The 20461-nt window shown below is 35.0% G+C and overlaps 1 protein-coding gene across 1 annotated transcript in view; it reads left to right on the top strand.

The window, feature by feature from the left end:
• Positions 1-3381: 3381 nt before the first annotated feature.
• Positions 3382-20461, top strand: part of LOC129222490 (ionotropic receptor 93a-like) — a 31508-nt gene continuing 14428 nt past the window's right edge. Inside the window, exons 1-4 of the mRNA XM_054857004.1 lie at positions 3382-3528; positions 8286-8468; positions 12736-12839; positions 18541-18631. Coding sequence (XP_054712979.1) covers positions 3382-3528; positions 8286-8468; positions 12736-12839; positions 18541-18631 — 525 coding nt within the window. The remainder of the gene's footprint in view (positions 3529-8285; positions 8469-12735; positions 12840-18540; positions 18632-20461) is intronic.

Consider the following 20461-nt stretch of genomic DNA (forward strand, 5'->3'; position numbering starts at 1 on the left):
ACGAACTAATATTTCTAGTCTGACAGAGGTAGTCTTCAGTCAGATTCCAATAACATATGATTTATATTGCAGTTTGTAATTGAATTACATAATCTTCTCATTTATTTAAAGCACATAATTCGTACCATCTATTCTATTACAAGTGAAAATGCAATATTCGAAAATATAAATGTGAATGAATAAATATTAGGGTGATAATAAGCAAACAATAGACATAATAATGCATAAATAAATGTACAATAGCAATACGTAATGAACACTTTGAAAAAATTCTGCAGAAACTGACTTTTTGAGGCCTGAAAAACTCAAAAGAATTACCCTTCAAAATGAAAATCCAACTGTAGAAGCTTAATACAGATTAATTACAGACAGAATAATACAGATCTAAATTATAGAGAGATTCATTCGACCTTAAAGAAAATAGAGAAAGGAGAACAAAATACGCTGTTTATCTTCTTCGAAGCCGTTTTGAAGGTCCAGGTTCTCCCGGTTCAGAATCTGTAGGGGGTAGAAAGAAGCTGTGGTCCTTTAATTATTCATCTCCTTGTTGCGGTAATTCCAAAAGCTCCTGGAACAAATCATCTTCTTCAGCAGTCTCATCCAAAGATGAAATTTCTGCAACATTTTTACAATTTGTGCCACTGCAGTGTTTGCACGTACTGGAGCATTTTAAACCTGCCTTATGACAAGAACAGGCTCTAGTGCAATTTTTCTTGCAGGTACAAGGTACAATTTTCAAAAGATTCTGAGTAACTGAATCTCTTTTCGTGTCAGCATGCATTAGATCTTGCGTTCTGCATTCCCAACCCTACTTCTCTGGATCAATTATGTTGCTCAACTAACTTTGAATTTGGTGGTAGAACCGATATTAGTGATAACGCCCCCCCCCCCCCTCTTCGCACGTTGGAGGTAGCCCTTCAAGATTTATCTTAGCCCTGTACTAGTTTTATAAAAAGATTAAATTGCAAAGTATCCAAAGATAAGTTCAAACACTTTACGTCACCTGTGTATAATATTTGCAAAATGTCTTCTCCGGCTGCAGCTAAGGCATCACGATGACAGATTGGGTCATAAATTCTTCAATAGCTTCCTTAATTTCAGGAGTTTTTTTTCTTTTTTGACTATTTTGTACAACTTAATTTTGCCTTGGCCAAAGATTGCCGAAGTCGTATCACACCCACTAAACGCATGGATGAAAAGAATATTGCTGGGGTCAAACTTAAAAGATTTAGTGGGGGAAAAAACAAATCACAAGTACTCCCTCTTTCAGGTTTTAAAAGGAACAAGTTGCTGAAAGGCTGTCCTAAAGCTGTCATCAGCACCAACAGATCTATATCCTCTAGCTCACTATAACAAACTTTTCAATTTATTTTGCCTTTGAAAGAGCAGTAATAAGTCGGCATCATCTTGAGTCTGCCTGACTTCAATCTCACGCTCTTCGAAATATGTCTCAAGAAGTTGAATAAGACGATTCTTGTTGTTATAATTTGTCAGAAATCTTTCTTGAGGAATTTAGTTAACATGTTAGGTTCAATCATTACTTCAAGGGAAGAGATTGATTGCTCATTGATAAAGCATTTTTGACAGGCAGTGTGAATTGTCACTTCTTTTAAGAACTTCAAAAAAACGCTGATGTTCTTCATTTTGCCGTTTTGCGCTGCATCTTTGAAGATTTTATATTCCCTTTTCCTTCACAATCTTTATTTCGCATTCACGCAAACTGATTTCGCAAATAATAATAATAATAATAATAATAATAATAATAATAAAACACCTTGGTCAGGTGTATTCATTTCTACGGAAAAAAAATTATAATACAGAACACACAAATTGATAAAACATACTCTGGCTCAAACGCTGAAGTGACCAACATAAGTAACTATTGAGTCGCTTCATCTCATTTGGAGAAAAAAAAGGGGGGATGGAATGGGGGTGTTTTGTTTAAGTTAAAGGGAACGGAGGCATTTACCCTCAGTTGTGAAAGACAAATGATTTCCAAGGTCAGACTGCCGGCGTTTCTCCTTTTTTCCTCCGTTATCCGATGCGCTTTCACGCACTTCGCTGAGGGGATTCAGAAAAAGTGTGACTTTCAAGAAGCTGTAACTCGCTTGCTTTTCATGCTACAAAAATGTTGTAATGACAAAAGTTGAAGGAAATTTAATCCTCTTTAACATTTGCATTGGAAGTTTTTTTGTAATTTTAACCATTTTTGAGATATTTTGAAAATATCACAAAAAGTCACAATTTTTGGGGGGTTTTCGGCCCCCAAAACTTCTCCCGAGGTCTTTCGTGTTGGATAACTTGGTTTTTTCATATTGGCACTAGTATACACAAATTTAAAAAATAAAATCTTTGACCCCATTTTTTGTAAGGCAAGCCCGTTTTTTTCTACCTATTGACTGGACTAAAGTGAAACTTCCAAAAAATTGCCGAAACAGTGTTTGAAGTTCTCTTTTTTTTTTTTTTTGCCGATAATGAAAATTGTTTTCGTTTTAACTAATCAAGGTATTTTATTCATACTTAAATAACAATTCAAATGTTTGTTTCAAGTTTTGAAAAAATTACTAGCTTTGTTTATGATTTTTATTTTTAGTTTTATTTTTAGTTTTGTAATCAGTTTTTATTAGTAATTTTTAAAACATATGTTCGGATTTTCTAATGATTCGGATTATTGGGATCCACTATAAATGATTTCATTTTCTTTAACATAGTGCTTTAAAATGCATAAAAAAAACATTTCTCAAACAACCCCTCCAGAAATGTTAAAGACTTTAGTTAGTTAAAGTTTCGTTTAAAAAAAATCAAAGTTTTTGAAATTATTATAAAAATTAGGAGGTTAAGATATATTTTGATGACTTTTCACTCTTTAGTAAGCATAATAGAACCCACAAAAGAAGATACAGTGGGTGTTTTTCTAAAAATAAAAAGTAAAAGTTGTTTGTATTTTTGACCAAAAATGGCCGCCAGGGGGGTTTTTGCGGGGGGGGGGGATTTTGAAATGCCTCCCCTTCTAAAAATATTTGTAAGGACATTGTCTACATGCATGCCAAGTTTCATGCTTTTATCACTAAATGCAGTTTTCGGCTATATTTTCTACCATAGCCCCTCTACTAATTAGTCAATAGTTAGCTCAAGTTCGTCATTTGCGACGATTCTTTCCTCACTGAATCAAAAACTCACGCTCAAATGAACTCATGCCAAAAATTTCGCCAATTCCACGAAAAGTTGACTCACTTGACGATAAGTTTAATCGGAGCATTTTTCACGAATCAACTTCGTCAAATACAACAAAAAGTTCGCAAGATATGAGGATGCATTTCTGAGAATATGGGGTCCAATGTTCTGATATTTGTAATTCATCTACAGCTACTGGAAAGCAACATGCACAATAAGAGGACTAAGGTACTGGTTGCTGACAGCGTTGAAAAGTGGCAGCAAAGATTACATCAAGTCAGAGCATACGAAGTTGATTTGATCATCGTTACCAATGGCCGTGTTCATCTAGATGATTGTCCTACTGCAATCGAAGTAAGTCACATTTATCGAAATTTTGAATGTGAGCAATTTGTCGAGAATTTTTCATTTCACAATGGGGTTGTTTCCAAAGTTTTAAAAGTATTTTTTTCTGAAAGAGCATGCTAAAAAACATGGGATCTGACCATCTTTTAAATAATTTGACTAAGTTTAATGTTTTAAAAAAATCATCTCCGCTTTCATTGTTTACGCTTCTGCCCATGGCATCACAAATGATGAAATACCATTCACTGTTGCCATTCACAGAACTTAATATTTAATTCACATATTTACTCACGTGTACTGGCAACGATATGGTTGATAGCAAGCGTATAGCGCAATATTTCATTCGCCTCTTGATTATCATAACGTGGAAACGTGATATACATATGAGCCCAAGGACATTCTTCGGTAATGGGATCGTTTCCGAAATTTTAAAAGTATTTTTTTCTGAAAAAGCATGCTTAAAAACATAGGTTTTACCCATTTCTTTAAATAATTTGAAAAAATTTAATGTTTTTTAACAATTATTTTAATTGGTGAGCAGCTTGAAATTCATTTTTTACGTTTCAGCACATGTCATCAAAAGCGATGAAATGTCATTCACTGATGCCATTAGCGTACAGTGTAAAAACCTGGAAACGCGGTTTACAGCAAAGCGAAAACATTTAGAGCGGCAATGGAGTAGCGCGCTAAAGTACATCACTTGTAAGATCATAAAGACCACGCCTTATTTTCAAAATCGGACATTAAAAAAAATAATTAAAAATCAAGCATTGCGAAAATGAAAGTTTTTTCTCGCTCCATGTTGTTATTATTATTATTATTATTATTATTTGCTTATTCTATCAATTTCAGTGATTAAAAGTAGCACTTTTGACTGATGTAAACCACCCCATTATTGTCCGTTTTCCACGAGAAGGCACTTGACTCCTCCCCCGTCACATGGTATCTTATTCTATTTGTCTGTTTTCGGCAGAATGTATATTCAAAGCATAGCATTTTGTTGTAAAGCAGCAGTCTTTAAAATGTAAGAATAACTAAAATGACAACAGACAAATGAAACAAGTAATGTAAAGGACACTAGACTTTTTTTGCACATTAAAATGCGCGCCCAAGTTAAGGGTGTCTGGTTGTCTCCTTTAGAAGCGCGTGGATTGCTTACCGATCACCCCCGCGTAAAATGAAACTCTGCGTTCGAAGAGGCGTGGCGAAGTGCCTTAAAGGGACAATACTCTTACTTTTACGGAAAAGTAGGGTGATGACACTCAGCAGGTAATATCGCTGACTCCTCACCGAAATATCTTTAAATAGAATAAAACCAAAAACTCATAATCAGTACTGCCATATAGTTAACTTCATATAGCATTTAAAAATGTATAGTAAGGATATAGTTCTTGTCGGAATGAAGGTGTTTTTGTGACCTTAGTATTTAGTTGTATTTGCTTTAATATGAAGTTCGACAGCAGGTGATTGAACAGGTTGATAAATGAAATTTACAAACTTTTATGGTTGCTCCATCCGATTTTTGAATGCAAATTACATGCTTAAAACTTAATTTGATTGTCTTTTCTAATTAATGTAGTTTTTGCCCATCGGAAACCACAGCCAGCGAACTGCTACTAAATGCTCGAATCTATCAACAGAATATCGAATGTTAGGACAATCCGTCATTTCAGACATACATGTAAGTTATGCATTTATATTTTCATAAATCAAATGTATTGTGAATTAATCGAAAGCTTCAAACTGGTTCGATTACAGTCTAAGGGGCGTTTTCATCTCTAACACAGTCGATCGTGTTCGAGTCGATCCAACTCTATCGTCCAATTGTCCGTGGTGGCCTGATCGGTATGGCATTGGACTTAGGGCCGGAGGGTCTTGGGTTCGATTCTCGCTGGATCGAAGATCCACCGTCGTCATTAATGGTCGTCATGACTGGGCGACGTTAAATATGCTCGTGGTCAAACTGTCCTCCAAGTGAAACGATACCTCTGGGGATGCCAGACCAGAAAATTATTCGGCTCCTGGCCTGGTTCTAAATTTTCGAACTGTCCATAGATGGCACCACCATCTATTGTGTTGTCTTCTGAAGGCAAGGCACCTGGCACGCAGTCCTTCATGGTTTGAGGGCCAGAGGTCCCTTTGATAGTTGATCGTCCAATAGCGCTGCGAGAAATTACCTTCTGGATGTGAAGAACGTAATTTATTGTTGCGCTATTGGTAGATAGAGTTCGATTGAATAGAACATGATCGATTGTTCTCGAGACGAAGGTGCCATTCCACGGGCAGGAAAAGGGCATCAACTGCAAAATTATAATTTTTCATTTGTGTCATTTGTAGTACGTTAGCTTTAGTTTGCTCGCCCATGTTATAGTAATTTGCTCGTCCATGTTATGGTAATTTACTCGTCTATGTTATGACAATTTCCTCGGTAAAATGTTCTTACATTGGAATATAAAAATAACAAAATCGAATGTTCGAAAAATAGCTTTGAGGTGCACACCCCCATGCTACGAATTAATTTTGTGCCAAATTTCATGAAAATCGGGCAAACGGTCTAGGCGCTATCCGCGTCACAAAGATCCAGACAAATATCCAGTCTTCCAGAAAGACTTTCAGCATTGTTATTAGTAAAGAAGCTTGCTTAGTTGATTTCCGCCGGAAAAAAATTCCAATCCAGCCAAATTCAATTCCAGCATTTCCTTTTTGTTAGTATGGGATCCAAAACGCGTTCTTTCAAACAGCTCAGAAACTCATTTCTGCAGATACTGCTGTTTACGTGCCCACGGCAGCTTACATATGAGAGTTCATCATTCCTCTCAGACTGATTCAGTATAAAAAGCCTTTAATGCTTGCTTTTGAAGTAAAACAGGAGGTTTAGATTAGAAAAAAAAACTGATAGAATACCAATTAAGAATTTATAGCAAATTTATGCGAAAATGTTACTAAAAATTTCATTTGCGGTTATTCTTTATCTTTATCTTTTTTCTTCTCTACGTATAATAAAGCTGAAAGTCTCTCTGTCCGGAGGATGTCTGGATGTCTGTAGGATGTGTGGATGTCTGGATCTAAGTGACGCGCATAGCGCCTAGACCGTTCGGCCGATTTTCATGAAATTTGGCACAAAGTTAGTTTGTAGCATGGGGGTGTACACCTAGACGCAATTTTTTAAAAATTCGATGTGGTTCTTTTTCTATTTCAATTTTAAGAACAAAAATATCATAAGATGTACGAGTAAATTACTAAATTATCATAACGTGGAACCGTAACATGGGCACAAGCCCATTGGCGAGATACGAAATTATCATAACGTGGAACCGTAACATGAGTACAAGCCAATTGGCGAGAAAATTCACCATACATTATTTGTAAATATACAGGTGAACCATAAGACCTTTTAATTTTTCTATTACGGGCAAAGCCGTGCGGGTACCACTAGTTAATGAATATGAGGATTGAAAATTTTACTATGTGGTCACATCTCGTATACTAAGGTAACCGCACCAGTAACAGGCATGGTTAAGACATCGCTCTCAGATTAACTCAATTCAGGTTCTGTGCCTTTTAATGTATTTAGAATTTTTGAACTATCTCTTATGCGACACTACATCTCATTTAACGTTTGGCCGCTTCTAGACCCTCTGAATTAGTTAATTCTATTTTTATTTGCATAATTTGGAAAAAAGGTACGATCCTCAATAACAGACACCGAAAAAATCTGATGATACCCAGTATCAGATAGGATGACGAAAGAATGACTAATGGTCAAAATCCCCCTTTTCTCTTCAAAACGTGCAAAAGTTCTTCATTGTTAGAACCAAAGCTTTATTTAATTCAAATGAACATGAAACACCAGCTGACCTCGTGGTACCTTCCACCACTGCTTAGTAAATACCAACTGGCTCATAGAATTTAATCTGATAAACCCTAGATGGTTGCGCCGTATTCTCGGGCCACAGCAACACCAGTTTTACCCACATAAAATTCTTATGATTTAAATCCAAACTTATGACTGTTTGTTACTGGACCCTTGTCTGTTACTGGTGCCGTAACCCTAAATTTCAAGCGAATAGTACGTGTAGAGAAGTGGATAAAGATTGAATTGAAAGATTCTATTAGAGATACAGGTCAATTTAGAAAGAGTCTCTTTAAAAAAAGCGATGACTATTTTTAGATATTCTTAGCCCTTCTCAGTTTTGGATTAAATACAACGCAGCATGTTATTTATTTTTAATTATTTTATGTTCGCTTAAAGAATCTAAAAATATTTCATGATAGAATTTGAAACATTTTTATTATGGGATTTGAATTTTTTCTGAAAGGAAAATAATCTAATTGTGCAGATTTAGGAAATTTGATCAGATACAAGTTTGTTTGTTTGTTTGTTTGTTTTTTTTTTTTCCAAATTTAAATAACGACTCGCGCGGAAAAAAATTACAACTAGGCATAAGGTTCTATTGTGGATATTGGATTTTGCCGTTATTCTGCTTTCAGGGAAAAGATAGACTAGAGGCAAACAGAGAAATGCGTCATTTTGTGACGTCAATCACGTGTTTTGACTTGCACGACAATAAATTGGTGCCAAGTAGGTGGGAAAAGCGAATTCCACTGTTTTACTTTTTTTTTATTCCAGAGAAAATCTCCAAAAGTGGCATAATGGCAAAGCTTCTGACAACCTGTTTGTTAACTTCTGGTCTATCTTTTCCATGCACGCAGTATAGGTGCTTTGTGGATAATAAATATATTTAAAGTGCTTAATTTTTTTATAGAATGGACTCTCAAGATGTTGCTCAAGGAAAAGAGAAGAAGAGTACACTTTCTGGAGAAGTTTTCCTTTCGAAAACGGAACTCAGCGACTGAAACCTGTTGCTTTGTGGTCACAAAGTTTAAATTTATTCCGTATGTCCAGCATCGATTTAGAGATGATAACACTAAGGATTGCAGTTCTGCCAGTAAGAATTACTGTACTTTAAAGTTTATGTCTTATTTATTTTTTCATAGAAAATGTAGTACCATTCTTTAATTTCTTAACATATCGCTCACCCGCGATGCTAAGTGATCTGTCTCAAAAACTACAAGAAATAATAATTATTCATTTAAATGTAAATTACATGCTTTTTCTCATAAATATTTTGTGTGTACCTTAGAGCTTGAAAATAAACCAGTTAAAATTGGTTGGGTAAAAATTTGGTTTTCTTTAATACACTCTTTTTTTTTTTTAGTGTGCCACAGCGATGCATAAATTTACTTTTCTCTTACAACTTCACGCCTTTTAAAATTGTGCTCTTTGACAGAATACGTCTTATACTGTCTGACCATCGATTACATGGAAAGGCTAATATCCGGTTTATAGGCGGAAATGGGCGTATCTATTAGTTTATAGGGATGTTAGTTGGTTTGTTTCAGATGTGCACTTTTGCCTCTCTATTATTCAGTCTTAGTTTCGTAAAAATGAAAATTTGCTCCCAGCAGCAGTTTTTAAATCTAAAGTATATTCGATCTATATTCTCATGGCAAAAATTTATTTATTTATTTATTCACAACACAGTTTTGAGCTTACCATTTTGATTTTACGTTCCTGAACGAAATGAAAATATTTTATTTTATTTTTGTGGTTTCCATGGTAACTATTTTTGTTTCCCCTTATTTTATTTTTGAGAATGCAATAAATGAATAAGGCACTAGTGATATTATAAAACACGTGCATCAAAATCCCAGAGTTATTTTCCCTTCTCCCCTGCTAGATTCATTCAGATGGAATCGTCTTTACTTGGCAGATTGCCAAATTACATACAATCCGTGGTCAAACAGTACTTCAAAATCGGAGTGCTGCATTTAGTACTTGCGAGGGACCTCAGTGACCAAGTGGTCTAAGCGATTGCTTTCCACACTTGAGTCGGCGGGGCTTGACTCCCTCCTTCGCTCTGGAAGTACTTTCCTTTCATTGTGCTGTAAATTCTTTCATTTGCAGTTTATATGTATTTTTAGTATATGGAGTAAATTATATCATATGTAAGGGAGTCGAAACACTTAGATTGTATAGTCCTCATCAAAAAAAAAAAAAAAAAAAAATCTGTGCAATAAGCACGAAGAAAAAGTACTTGCGAGTGTTAGGTACTTACTGATGTCTGCTCGATTGTTACTGTTCAAATCATTGAGAAGATATAAAATAGAGGGATTGAGGACTTTTTTTCTTGAACCAAAGACCCCAAGTCACGTGATAGATTGTAAAGAAAAGCATTGGAAAAAATCAGGTTTCTTTCGCTAGTTTCACGCAAAACGTGTCAATCATTCGCCGTTGTGGAGTCACGTGACTTCTAGTTTTAGCCTTAGCTTTGCTAAGCCAATGATTAGACTTGCTCCTTCCATTCACTAACTCCTGCTCTATGGTTTAAATCGAATCTGAGAACACTGAAGCACCGAGTTTCCAAATTTCGAAAATGCGAATAAAAAACAGATTTCCAGCAGCGAAGTCAAGAGTTAAATTTTCAGAGGTATTGAATATTCTCGAGAATATAAGAAGGTAGCAAGGGGTCCTCCAACGAAATTATTATTTTTCTGAAACCGTTCTCAAAATATGTCATTTTCGCTCAAAAATGTATTATTTATGTCATTTTCTTTTACACTAAAAACCTCTTGGCCAGGTGCTGCTCTTGCTACAAGCATTTCAGCCTAAAAGGTTCAATATGGAAGCTACAGTATTTTCAGTATATATCTAAAAAATAAAAAGAAAAAATTTGATTAATGAAAATTGTCGCATTTTGACAGATTTGCCCGTTTTATGAGCTCGTGAGTGTTCCCGTTTTTGGAAGATGCCTGTCCGTGTGTTTCGATAGTTTAGTGAATATATTTTTGGACGATCTCCCTCAAAGAGTGATGCAAGGAATGGGGCAAAATTCTTTAAGCGGATGCAGGGGCGTGAGCAAGGGGGAGGGGGGAGAAGGGACACCTGTTGGTCCGAACCCGAGCTTGAAAGGGGCCAGATATTTTTTTAATGAAGGATGAAATATGTGTAGGGACGTAGGGGTAAACAATATGATGTGGGCCTATAAAAGTTATTTGTGACGGGCCTCAAAATTACTGTGCACGCCCTAAGCGGGTGGATTTTGATTGGAAATGGTGTTAATTAGTTTTTACTGTCATTTGTTACATGATAATCAAATCAAAAAGAGGAAATATCAACGTATTTTTAACTATGCAAGAGTTATTTTTTTAGCCTTACTTTTTTAAAGGTTAAAAACGACGGATATGAACACAATGCTTTTGATTATGATACTTACATTACAATTAAATCAAACGACGTATCTGAATTAACATCAATGCATTTTTATCCGTATGAGTCAATTTTTCAGCCTTACGTTTTTGTTAGAGCAGGGGTTCCCAACCTTTTTCACTTCGCGACCCCCTTTTTAATAACTAAACATTCCGCGACCCCTACGTGTCCCCTATACATATAATGTATGTGTGTGTTTCTGGTTTGGCGCAGACATTGCGCATATTTAACATAATTGCTCAAGGTGCATATTTTACTTAAGCTTAATGGCTGTTTTTTATGTCTACAATAATTGCAGAAATAAAGAAAAAGATAATCTCGATAATGTTAACGTATGTTCCTATACTTTCAAAATTCATGCGTCCTAGCAGTGGCGAATGCAGAATTGTTGGCTTTTTCCTACTTTTATTGAAGTGAGTGAATGCATTTTCTTTTAACAAGGCCATCGAGAGTTAAAAAAATTGGAGGAGGGCGTTTTTTTTTTTTTTTTTTTTTTTTTTTTTTTTTTGAAGGGGGTGGGGGTGTCATTACAAGCATATGAGTAATCAAATTAAGAGAGTTGCGTTATATAAGTGGATAAAGAGATTTAACAATAAGAATCTACAGTATGTGTAACATTTGCGATGGTCCTCCCCTGGAAATTGTTCGAAATCGTAGTGCTAAAATTGCAGTTTATACGATCTCTGGTGGTATTCGGAGGAGAAGAAGATCAGGGACTTGAATAAACGGTTCAAGCTCAAAGAAGGTCTTTGAAATTTCTTGAAGTTGAAATCCTAAAAGTGAATTTTTAGATGATTTTTAACGATGAGGAAAAGTGGAGATAGATTGGAGATGCTCTCTTATTTTTCGAAAATGAAAATGATGTGTCCTTATTAAACTTAGTTGTAGGTTTGGTGTCTTTGTTACAGTTAAGGGAAGAAAAGGGGTTCGGGCCATTCATCATCTCGAAAAATTTTTGAATCAGAAAGAAAGCATTTATTTATATTATTATTGCATTTATAATTAATAATATTATAATTGCATTTTTGGAGATTCTAAAAGCGCAATTATAGGCCTTATTTGTAAACATTAGGGAAAAGGTTTGGATTCGGAGCCACCCTTCTCCCAGATTTTTTTCGGAATTTAAGTTCCAAAAACAAAACTTTAGACAAGTTTTAATGATGTGGAGAGAGGATTTCGGGTACTCACAAGGAAATTATTCTAAATTTAAGTCCGAAAAACATGACAGTAGGTTATCTTTTGTGAGAAGTAAATAGGTTCGGAGACCTTCATCCTGATTTTTTTTTGTTGAAAGTTAAGACCTAAAATGAAAATTTATATGACCTTTAATTGTGTGAAGGGGAATAGCAGGCAGTCCCCTGGAATATTTTACGAAATTAAAATGCTAAAAGCACATTTTTGGCTTTTTTTTTTTTTTTTCGATGGGTTGGAGTTCAGGACTCTTCCTCGGAGTAGTTCAATAATTAAGTCCTAAAAACGCAACTACAATACATCTTTCAGGATAAGGATCTGGATTTAGAGAATCTCTCACAGAAATTATTTTAAACTGAAGTTCCAAAAACGATTTTGGATGATATTAGAGGAAGTGAATTCGGGACTCTTTTCGCGAAAATTTGCAGAGATTAAGATCCTTAAACCAAAGCTTAAGATTATCTTAGAGAACGTTATGGGATCAGGTTCTCTAGCATGAGGGAGGGGGGAGGTTGCTGTAGTTCCATAGCCTTTCTCCTGGATTCGCCATTGTGCTCAAGGATTGATGCTACTCTAAAATGATGCTATTTTTCCCCTATGTATTTGAAATTTTTCAACTATGCTAGGGATAATGTCGCGACCCTCTTAGAAATGCTTCGCGACCCCCTTGGGGGTCACGACCGACAGGTTGGGAACCCCTGTGTTAGAGTATTTTGATAATTAAAAATTGATGACATTAAATTAATATTTTTTAGTACGATCCTTACATGATAGTCAAATCCAAAGGAGGAGAAGTAACTTTGGAAAATTGTGTTTTTAAAGAAATCATTTCTTTTATCAGTGAAAGACTTAATTTCAGGTAAAGTATATGATTATACATTTTATACTGTTCACAATTTCTTTGAAATGTATGTATTTATCATCCTTTTACCAGCGAGAGGCAAACGTTTGATGAATGAAGAACACATGAAAAAATCTTAATATAATGTTATCTTAAAAAGAAAATTCTCAGTTGAACAGTTAAAGCTCTGAAATTAAAATGTAATTGGCTGTTCATTTTATGCTAAATTCGTAAGCTGATAAGAAAATAATAGATTGAAATTAAGATTAAACAGCATTTTTTTTAGGCAAAGAAACAAGAGATTGTTATTTTACAAACCCAGTTTAGCAGAAGAGGTATCGAACACGTTACCATGGTGTGGAAATGAGCTTGTTACTATGATATGATTTAAAGCATAAATGTACAAAAAGAATCTGCAGAGATATATGAAGTAAATGTGAGTGAGATGTGAGATCGCAACTTTTTGGTGTTGATAAAATCTTTTTGCATTCAGTTTTGAGAATGTTCTTTAGCATCTGAGTCACAGCTGCTTGAATCACTACCGTCATCGTAACGAGCTGATGTGTGCATCACGTGACTTCCTTTTACTTCAATTTAATGTCATTTCTCCATTATTGGCAATTTTAACGTGATTCAATTGTTTACTCTCTAAATATCACCAACAGTGGCCAAATTGAAACCAAATTTAAAAAAAAAAGAAAAAAATCGCCAAATTTGTCACCAAGTTGGCGACAAATTGGTGACCAAAAGACTGGCGATATATCGCCAAGTCTTCGACAAATTATAACACAACTTGAGTTTACATGGAAATCAACAATGATTTCCCCCAAAAAAGGGGAAAAAGACCCCCTTAGGAACATCCGAATGCAACCAAAAGGGAAGGTGCACAACTAGACCCCACTAGGAGTCTACGTACGAAATTTCAACTTTCTAGGATATACCGGTTTTGAGTTATGCGAGATACATACACACATACAGACATACGCAGATACATACGTACATACGGACGTCACCAGAAAATTCGTTGTAATTAACTCGGGGGTTGTCAAAATGGATATTTTGGGTGTCTGTACGTTCCTAGGCATATATCCACGTGTGATCGGGTAGAAAAAAAAAACAACATTTATTCGGGGGTGAGAAAAATGGAAATTAAGGCCGATTTTTGAGTTTGAGAAAAAAATTTCGCGAATACAATACTTCCATTTTTGTAAAAGGAAGTAAAAAGCTCATTTCATAGCAGTTTTCAGTTTCTGGAACAGAAAATAGATTTGTGGCCTCACTGTATGGCTATTTCCCTATTTCCTTATTCTCGAAACTGAAAACAGCAACGAAAGGAGCTTTTTATGATGATTTTCCAGTCATTAAAGCAAATGTGACACAGATGCTGAAGAACATTAAAGTAACCAGTGGTGTTCCCATAGGGTATACTCCATATATACGCCGTATACTCTCAAACATGTTTTAAACATATAGCGTATACCCTCAAGCTTCATGACTTTTCATATTATGACACACTATGCATATGATCACAAACACATATTGTGCGTAATGGATTACTGGGAGTGTATTCTCTGAAAAATTGATGGGAGCATCACTGAAAGTAACAGAAAATAGATTTGTGTCCTCACTGTATGACTATTTCCTTATTTCCGAAACTGAAAACTGCAATGAAAGGAGCTTTTTACGGCGGTGTTCCAACCATTCAAGCAGCGTGACACAGGTGCTGAAGAACATTCCTAAAACCGAATTTTAAAAGTCTATGGATAATGGGGTGGTTTCCTTCAGTCAAAAGTACTACTATTAGTCATTGAAATGGATAGAATGAGCAAAAAAAATTACATGGACCCAGAAAATACTTTCATTTTCACAACAGTGTTTTTTAAATTAATTTTTTTAAATGTCCGATTCTTCAAGCAAGGCGTGGTCTTTATGACGTCACAAATGATGCATTTTGGCGCATCTTTCTACCACGGTTCCACGTTATGATAATCAAGCAGCGAATTAAAATTGCGCTCTACGCTTGCTATCAACCATATCGTTGCCAATACACGTGAGTAAGGATGTGAATTAAATATTTTGTTCTGTGAATGGCAACATTGAATGGCATTTCATCATTTGTGATGTCACACGACAGAAGTGTAAACAATGAAAGCGCAGAGATTTAAGTAATTTTTTTAAAATATTAAACTTAAATAAATTATTTAAAAAATGGTCAGATTCTATGTTTTTAAGCATGCTCTTTCAGAAAAAAAATACTATTAAAATTTTGGAAACGACCCCATTGTTGACAGTTCAAAACGGTGTTTCGGAGTTAAATGGATCCTACTTTGAATAAGTATAAGCTTTATGACGTATTACCGCTTATTCTTTCATTAAAAATCATGCTGTATAGATTCTAAGCTTCTTCAGCTATTTCACAAAGTACATTTGAATATAGAGCACCTCAAAGAAAGAACCGCTTCTCATCTACTCGTTGAATGATCGAAAACCAATAAGGATACTTAACATGAAGGACATTGTGTCTGAAAAACTTGCTCACCTTGATTGTTAAAGGCGTGATCTCAATTGATTCGAGTTCGAGATATCCTGGTTTTAAGCTGAATAAATGCGTTACTAATTGAGATACGGTGCGAGTCTACCTTTTCCGAAAAAGAAACAGTAACTTTGGGAAGGAATTAAGTTTGACGAACGCGTCCAAAGCTTTCTAAAATCTGCCTAAAGACATGACTTTTATAGTTAAAAAAGCCAAAAAGAATAATTATTAGTGGCTAAACATGACAGATCACGCTAAGTGTTTTCTTTTACAAAATATTTTAAAGCTGTTTTACTATATTAACTACTAGCAGTACTCACACAGCGATGCCCGTGCTAAAAATTTAATGGAAGTCCGTTGAATAAAAAAAAATTGACGCCCCTTCCCCCTCTAATGTGAAATGATCATTATTCTTTGTATAAAATGCGTACACACCTTTTCAAAAAAAAAAAAAAAAAATATTAAAGTTTCTTTGGAATTTAAAACTTTTCGTCAAATCATTAAATTAAATTTACAGTTGCTTTAAAACTCTATTTAGCGAGTGAAGCGGTTTTTACTGCAATTTAGAATATTTCGCCAAATAGACAAAAAAAGACATGCATCTTTCAAATGCAAAAATAATTCTGCAGCTCTATTGTTTATCGCCAAACTCGCCCAGCAACCATGCTATCATAATCCCTCCGTCTAACGAAAAAAAAAAAAAAAATACATCCAGTGGAACATTCAAAAATCATTATCAGAAAAAAGAAGAAAATGTCGCACATTTCACTCGGATGAAAACAAATCAAACAAATCAAAAGTTTCTTTTCTTTCAAAACAAATCGCCAAAAAAATGAATTACATTTACGGTTGCTTTAAAACAATAATCCTAGACTGAACTGCTCAGCGCCTAACGCGCCAAGTGACCACGCTACCGGAACCCAGCCCTTTTGCGAGTGAAACGGACGTTTTTACTTTGGCAATAATAAATGTTTCGTCAAACAAACAAAAAAGTGTAAAATCACATTAACAGTAGCTTTCAAATCTTTATGTACACTGCTTGACAATTACTAAGGAACAATTACGTTTTTTGGAATAGTTAAGAATTTTCTATTGATTAAAGAAACAGAATGAAATATATAGTTAGTAGGGAGGATGTGCCTTTATTATAAGTACAAAATAATACAGATATTACTGCATCAATGAAGTAAAAACTTAAAAATAAAAAAATAATCCTACTTAGATGATTTTCATACTACCACAAAAAAAAAAAAAGATCTAGTTCAGAATGATGGAGACATGAGTACCTTAATATGATGTATGATTACCAGAGACACTGATGCACAATTTACATCAGTTTTCCATACTACCCACTAATTATTGAAGAGTGCTTGGGGGATGTTTTCCCACTCCTCTCTCAATGCGGATTTGAGTTCTTGTACTGTTCTGGGAGGAACGGTTCTTCATCACGCAACACGTCTGCCAAGAGCCTCCCAGGCAAGTTCAATTGGATTTAAGTCGGGAAAGTAAGCAATCCACTACATATGGAGAATGTTTCGCTTTGCAGTGTGTCTGCCACTTCAATGCTCCAGAGTGGCCGTGTATCGTCGTCCGTAAAGAGAAAGTCTGGACCTAGAGCCCCTCTAAAAAGACGAAAATGGTCCAGCATAACATCTCTGCAATACATTTGCGACGTATCGCTTTCTTATTCAAAAATGTGTGTTCTGCCATTGTGCATGATGCCTGCTCATACCATGACGCCTGGGCCGTAATGATCATGTTCGCAAACAAATTTTTGTGCATAACGTGTTCCACGCTTTCTCCACAGTAGTTGGTGACCAGAATCACTTGTCACACTGAAACGAGATTCGTCAGAGAACATCACTCTAGAGCAATTTTGATGATCCCACCAACATGTTCCTTACACCAGCGTAATCTCTATCGAGGATGGCGTGGTTGAACTTGGCTGCAACGTGCGGGCTTCCTTGCATGCAAACCGACATTATTTTACTCGCCGTGAGATAGTTATTGCAGAAACATGCGTACCGGTAACGGTTGGTAGATTTGCAGCTATCTGTCCAAGAGTGAAATTTATGTTCCTTTTTGCCACGAGGGCAAAAGATGGATTTCAAAAACCTAACCATGGAAACACGAAATAAAAAAAGTTTAAGAAATCAAGTTTTCGAATTTTGCATTTTTCGAATTTGATTTTAAAACGCTTGTTACTTTTTTCCTTTGAAGATAGAAGCTAAGTGTTTCGACTATAGGTCGAGAAAGATCTGGAGCAAAAAATGTCGCTCTTTCCAATGGTGTCAAAAAGAAAACTGTGGGACAATTCCTTAACTTTTTATTGATCTTTTTAATGAAGAAAGTAGTGCCTAAATTTCAGCTAAGTCTAAAAAAGTTCGAGCTAAAAACGAAAATTACTCCCACCGTAATTAAGTTAGAGCATTGAAACAAATTCTTTAGAACGCGGGAAATTCTGCCCTTTTCAACGATATATAATATTAATATGTGCAAATAATTTTTCACTCCCATATTCGGGAATTTATGTGAAATTTGGGCCTAAGTTGAATAAAAAAAAAAGAAATTGATCGTATTCTTTCGAATTATAGCCTATGTCACTCAGTAAGAAAAACACATGAAGGAATTTTTCAAATAGGTGCTGTGGTTCCGGGGATTACCTTGAACATATAAACACACAAAAATCCGCCCTCTCTCTGTATAATATTAGTATAGATTATTAATTTGTTTTGCTTCTGAATCTGAGTTTTTCGTGTCAGAACAAAAATGTGCTCCTTTTCTGCCTTTCGCATAACATTCCATTTAGAGAAACATTCCAATATGCGTGTGATATATGTGCGTGTTAGGTGGGAGGGGAGAGAAAACGTGGTCTTTGATCGCAATGCTCGTTGTTTTTAAAACAATCTACTACTAACTAGGGGTCCGTTCCTGGTATCCACCAAGTATAATGTTTACATTCGTTTTCAAGCTGAACCATACGACTGCTTGTGAGCTCTGGCTTTGTGTGCTAAATTAATTTTAGCTACCAGTTTGGTGGTTATCTTAGCTTCAATAAGAGACTGATAAATTCTTGGCAAGGACGAAACAGCAGTCTCAAAGTGACATGTCGATATATTGCATGTAGTTCTGCCTTAGCCCTGGCTTAAGTGGGTAACTTACTATTTATTTTCGTTTATGTTTCAGATATAAATTGGTTACACCTCCCGATGAAGAATGGGGAAGTAAATTGAATAATAATCAGTGGAGTGGAGCAATAGGAATGATTATTCGTGGTGTGAGTATGTATTTATATATATAAGTTTATATTTAAGTTGAAACGTAAGTGCATCTTAAAACAATCAGCTTTTGCACTTAAATTCTGAACTGGTGAAGAAATTATTTTGAAAATTCCCCCAAGCTTTAAAATTCAAACGTACGGGTGAGCTGATTTGTATGCAGTTAAGTTTTGGATTGATATTGAGTCGTCTAGATAAACTCCAAGCATTTTTTTTTTTTTTTCAAAAATACAGTTTACATTGAAATATGAAATTATGTTCCACTCAGCAACAGCAAAAGCCCAGTTAGGATTGAGTAGGTCGGGGTGTCACGCCGCGCCATGTAAAATGCCCCAGTAACTGTATTTCACGATTTCAGCAACAGAGTGCGCCTGTGTCGACTTTTTCAAGATTATTTGTGAATAAAGAAGTTTTATGCACCTACTACAGACATTTTGAGCTTTTGTAAAGAAGTAATTACAGTTGTATATAGGGCAATTCCACGGTGTCAGACGTAGAATTTGCACGAAATTTACCAATAAAGGTTCATATTTTTCATAGTTAAAATGGATGAAATGAGCCAATTTTTTTTTCTCAATACTTATGTATGTAGGAACAATATAAAAACTTATAGAATTTTTGAAACAAATTCAAACTATAAATATTAAAAATAAAAAATCTCATGGTGTCGGACGTAGATGAAAGGGGAACTGAAAATTGACGTACTTTGAAAAACCCCAAGTTTCAGCTCAATGAACTGTTTTCAGATTTTCTGACTACTTGAATGTTGAAAAGCAAAGCTGAAATATGAATAATTTTTCCTTTTTCACCAAATTAATTCACGGATAAATAGTACAATTTTTTTTTCCCTTGGTGTCGGACGTAGAATGTGCAAAGCAGACAACGTCCGACATGAAATAAACATCTTAAAAAGCTGTTTAACTCTTAATTTGTTTATGGAATTATATATTAAGGTATTTTAAAGCCTAAAAAAGGGGAAAATATGCATAACAGGAGTCTGTGCAGAATTTTTCCCTGGGCTCCATTTTTTGTGAAAAATCAAATAATTTTGTGAAAATTGAAATAATTTGAAACTAAAAATTTTATGCAAAAAGAATGTAGGGAGGGGGGATCATGGCTCAAGTTATGTCATAGAACTTGTTTACAAGGAATGTTTTTCAAGACATTTCTTTGTTTTTCTGACAAAATATTATTCTTCTGGGTGTTCTAGAGGGATTTTGAGGGGGGGGGGGCAGGGGGGATCTCATTGCTTTTGGGGAGATGGACACCCCTAATGTATCAATATCTGCATACCATTCCAGGAAATTTGTATTTTAAGTTTTCACTCATAAAATAAGGAAAATACTATAACGAGAACAAGAAAGATTAAACGCATTTTTGTCAAGTTTTTTTTTTTTTTTACAATCTCTATGTGAACAACAAAGAACTCAACCTCTAGGGTGAAAAGAAATGAAGATTGATTTGTAGAATTTTAATGAAGAAAAATCTAACTTATTAACAAATAATAAGAAATTTGGATGTTGGTTACAAATTGTTGAAAACGAAACTGAGCATTTCTAGGCACAAACAAGGGTTGTTGTGAGTTCGCCAAAAATACCTGAGAGTTTTTAAGTGAAAACTGGGGAAGGGAGGAGTGTTATTTTTGTACTGAGAACCCTAATGCTTCTTAAATATTCATAATTTTATACATAACTACTTTAATCGCTATTGATAAACATATGAGACTCATTTCTTATCTTCAGATATTTTCCCCAGTCAAAATATGTGTATATGTTCTTTAAATTTATGTAATGTAAAATATAAATATAAATACATAATTAGGCATGAAT

Source organism: Uloborus diversus, chromosome 5, assembly GCF_026930045.1.
Source record: "Uloborus diversus isolate 005 chromosome 5, Udiv.v.3.1, whole genome shotgun sequence".
NCBI lineage: Eukaryota > Metazoa > Arthropoda > Arachnida > Araneae > Uloboridae > Uloborus > Uloborus diversus.